The sequence below is a fragment of the Haliaeetus leucocephalus genome, unplaced genomic scaffold (assembly GCF_000737465.1).
Source record: "Haliaeetus leucocephalus isolate CR32 unplaced genomic scaffold, Haliaeetus_leucocephalus-4.0 Scaffold245, whole genome shotgun sequence".
In the NCBI taxonomy this organism is placed as follows: Eukaryota; Metazoa; Chordata; class Aves; order Accipitriformes; family Accipitridae; genus Haliaeetus; species Haliaeetus leucocephalus.
In genome coordinates this window covers 275,988-279,367 of record NW_010972681.1, presented here as the reverse complement: position 1 = coordinate 279,367, position 3,380 = coordinate 275,988, and the positions used below count along the sequence as shown (strand labels likewise).

Genomic DNA, 3,380 nt, shown 5'->3' with positions numbered 1-3,380 from the left:
GGGAGCTGCCGCTGACGGCCCCGGTTCTCCCTGTGCAGGCCCGGGCTTCTGGTACTACCCCAGCCGGCTGGAGGAGTCCAGTGGGGAGGATGATGAGGGTGAAGAGGAAGAGGAGCAGATAGACTTCAGCCAGCACTGGGACGTTTCCAGCGAGGACAGCGACCCCCCCTACAACTTCTGCGGGTTCAAGAGCTCCTTCTTGTACGAGGGAGCTCTGCCCACTCACCCCCCGCCAAGCGCTCTCCAGGTGAAGATGCACAGGCTGCCCGCGCCCTGGAGGCACCAGCTTACAGCGGAGGTGAGGGCCCCCTCCCTGCCTGCGGGCTGCCTGTTTGCTGCCTGTTTCTGCTCCCCACAGTGCCCCTACCTCGGCCCTGTCGCATCCTCCAGTCCCTCTTCTCCCATCTCCTTGCGGGGGGTGGCTGGGGGCTGACAGCGTTGCCCACACCCGGGGCTGTCCCGCTCTCCTGGCCACGGCACGGTGCCAGGCACTGGTGCTCACAGTGTTGCTCCCCCAGGAAGCAGAGAGGAATGCGCGGGAGCTGGTGGCGGAGGAGGAACGGATGAAGAGGAAAGCAGAGAAAAAGAAGCTGAAGAAGAAGGTGGGTGCACCCTGTGGAGGGTCTGCCCTGACAGCCCACAGCATGCAGGCAGCTGCCCGCATTTCCCATCCTCCTGAGCCTTGCTGTTGCCCTGGGAGGGAAGCGCATCCTGGGGGCAGCCCGGGACTCGCTTCCACCCCCACAGCAGCACTGAGGCAGAGCTGTGGCATGGGACCGGGGGTGGGTCTGTGCTGCTCTGCCTGGCACCTGCTCATGGCTCACTCTCTGGTTTCCAGAAGCAGAAAGACCGGAAGAAACGAGAGAAATTGGGACAAGAGCTGAAAAGCAAGAAGGAAGCTGAGTTGGTGAGTGACTGCGCTGACGCCTCACCCCAGACCCTGCCTGGCTGTGGGTGCCACGGCAGCCTTCAGGGGTCCTGTATGTCTCTGAAGGTGGGACGCTGTGGGGAGAGGGGTAGGCAGGCAGAGCCCCGCTGTCCCCAGCTGCTGTCTCACTCCTGCTCTCTCCTTCCAGAGCACCTCATCCCTGAGCAGCCCTGCAGGTGCTGAGCACCCGCAAAACAGCAATGCTGAGGAGCAGGAGGGCTGGCCGGGCCCCAGCCGTTCCCCATGCCTCGAGGGCAGCACAGCCTCCTCGGGAGAGGAGAGAGGAGGCCAGGAGGCCAAGGCCGAGGAGATGGAGGTGGGAGCTTCTGGCGTGGGTGCCAGCCTAGTGCAGGGTCTGCCCTGTGGATGGGCCTGGGGCTCTGCCCGCCTCGCCCACCCTGCCTCTCCCAGGATGAGCTGGACTTGAGCTGCACCTTCGTCTTCAAAGCCCGGCAGAAAGCAGGCATGAGGCTGCCGGCACCTGGGAAGGAGAAGCCGGCCAGGATGGATAATGTGGAGCCGGGCAGGAGAGTGCCGGGGAAGGTGAGTTGGAGCCCACAGGGCCCTGGGGAGGGACCTGCCTGCCTCATGGGCACCTGAGCCCTCGCTGCCCTGCCTGCCCACCCCACAGGAACCCAAGGCCTCGCTGCCCTGCCTGCCCACCCCACAGGCACCCGAGCCCGAGACTGTGCCCTTGGACACAAGCGTGGTGGAGCAGAGCCTGATTATCGCGGGTCAGTGCCTTAGACCCCCCCAGGTTGCGAGGGAAGGGGGTGGGCACATGGGGTCTCTTCCCTGCTGCTTCTCAGCTCTGTGGGTAGGACTGCCCCAGCGAGGTTTGTGCCAGGACTCCCCTCCGGCACGGCTCTTTACAGGCCAACGTGGCTCTGGCCTGTCCCCAAGGCACCTTTCCCCTGCGGGTGGGTGACGGCAGAGCCACCATCTCCTCTGCCGTCCTGCTCCCCTCTGCTCATCCCCAGCAAATGCCCGTGTCCCCGCTGCGGGCGGGGGCACAGCTCTGCTCCCCGGCCGGGCCGGTGGGTCGGCAGCAGCCGATGCTCTCCCCGCAGGCCGTGGCAACGAGGCTGCCCAGAAGGGCTGCTACGCTGAGGCCGTGCAGGCCTTCACGGAAGCCGTGAAGCTGAACCCCAGGGAGCACCGGTGAGCGAGGGGGGCCAGGGAGCAGCATTCCCCGGGGACTCCAGGTCCTGGGCAGCAGCGATCCTGGTCTCCCCGCAGGCTCTTTGGGAACCGTTCGTACTGCTATGAGAAGCTTCAGCGTTACGAGGAGGCGCTCAGGGATGCACAGGTGTCGCTGGGGCTCCAGCCCGGCTGGCCCAAAGGCTTATTCCGCAAGGGCAAGGCGCTGCGGGGGCTGAAGGTACCGGGACTGGGCAGGGGCCATGGGGTGCCGGTGGGGCTGAACGGGAGACCGTTGGGTGCCAGTGGGGCTGGGTGGGAGGCTGCAAGGTGCCAGTAGAGCTGGGCGGGGGGCCAGAGTGAGCAGCAGAAGCTCAGCCCCTCTCTGCTGGCCCCAGCGCTACGCAGAGGCCGTCAGGACGTTCGAGGAGCTGCTGCGCCTGGACGGCGCCAACGCCGATGCGGCCGCCCAGCTGGAGGCCTGCCGGGCCCTGCTGCGGGTGAGTCCCGGCTCTGGCATCCCCGGCATCCCCAGCTGCCGCACCGCAGGGCCTGAACCTTGTCTCACCCCACAGCAGAACAGCTCCTGTGGCCAGCGCAGCCCAGGGGGGATCCCCCTGTCCCCGTCCCTGCTGGAGGCTGGGGAGCCATCACTGCCTCCTTCCGGTAAGGGACCTTGGCTCTGACAGTGGTTTTGCTTTGGAGCTGTTGGCAGAGCTGACAGCCACAGGGTGTGGGGGGACCTCGGTGGTGGTCTCAGGACTGGAGAAGGTCTTGGGGGGCTGCTGGGGCCATGCCGGTCTGCAGAGACAGCTGGGCCCATCCCTGCTTCTCAGCAGGGGAGTGGGCGAGTGGGAGCTGCTGGGACACGGACACAGGTGGCTTCGTGACCGTCGGGAGCTCCAGGAGCCAGGCGAGAGGCCAGAGCCGGGCCATGGCCAGCAGCCAGCAGACACTGCCTCTGACCCATCCTGCCAGGTAGGGCCGTGGCTGGTGGGCCTGGGGTGGCCCCGTGCCCCTCTGGGACGGTGACTGGTGCTTGCTGGGGGTGGTGGGCAGGAGCAGGTGCATCCCAGAGCTCCCATGGAGCTGGTGGTGCTGGGGCGGGGTCCTCAAACTGGTATGTGGGACAGAGCTGGCTGCTGGTGACACTGGTGTGGTTTGGCAGGGACTGCTATCCCCTCTGGGTGGGGAACATCACTGCCAAGATCAGTGAGAAGGTGCTGCACAGCTCCTTCAGCCGGTGAGTGTGTCTGCCTGCTGAGCCCCCACAGCCCCCCAGTGCCCTACCAGCCCCCCACCCATCCTGCCT

General features: G+C 66.5%; 1 protein-coding gene across 4 annotated transcripts in view; it reads left to right on the top strand.

Moving 5' to 3' along the window:
- The first annotated feature begins 1,163 nt into the window (after positions 1-1,163).
- The window catches only part of TTC31 (tetratricopeptide repeat domain 31), a 2,865-nt gene continuing 648 nt past the window's right edge, over positions 1,164-3,380 (top strand). The window contains exons 1-8 of one of the 4 annotated variants that reach the window (XM_010568463.1): positions 1,164-1,244; positions 1,340-1,471; positions 1,560-1,662; positions 1,999-2,089; positions 2,168-2,309; positions 2,467-2,734; positions 2,908-3,046; positions 3,237-3,311. In XM_010568463.1, the coding sequence (XP_010566765.1) occupies positions 1,239-1,244; positions 1,340-1,471; positions 1,560-1,662; positions 1,999-2,089; positions 2,168-2,309; positions 2,467-2,734; positions 2,908-3,046; positions 3,237-3,311 (956 nt within the window). In that variant the 5' untranslated portion in view covers positions 1,164-1,238. The other 3 variants (XM_010568464.1, XM_010568462.1, XM_010568465.1) reach the window with 3 other exon arrangements.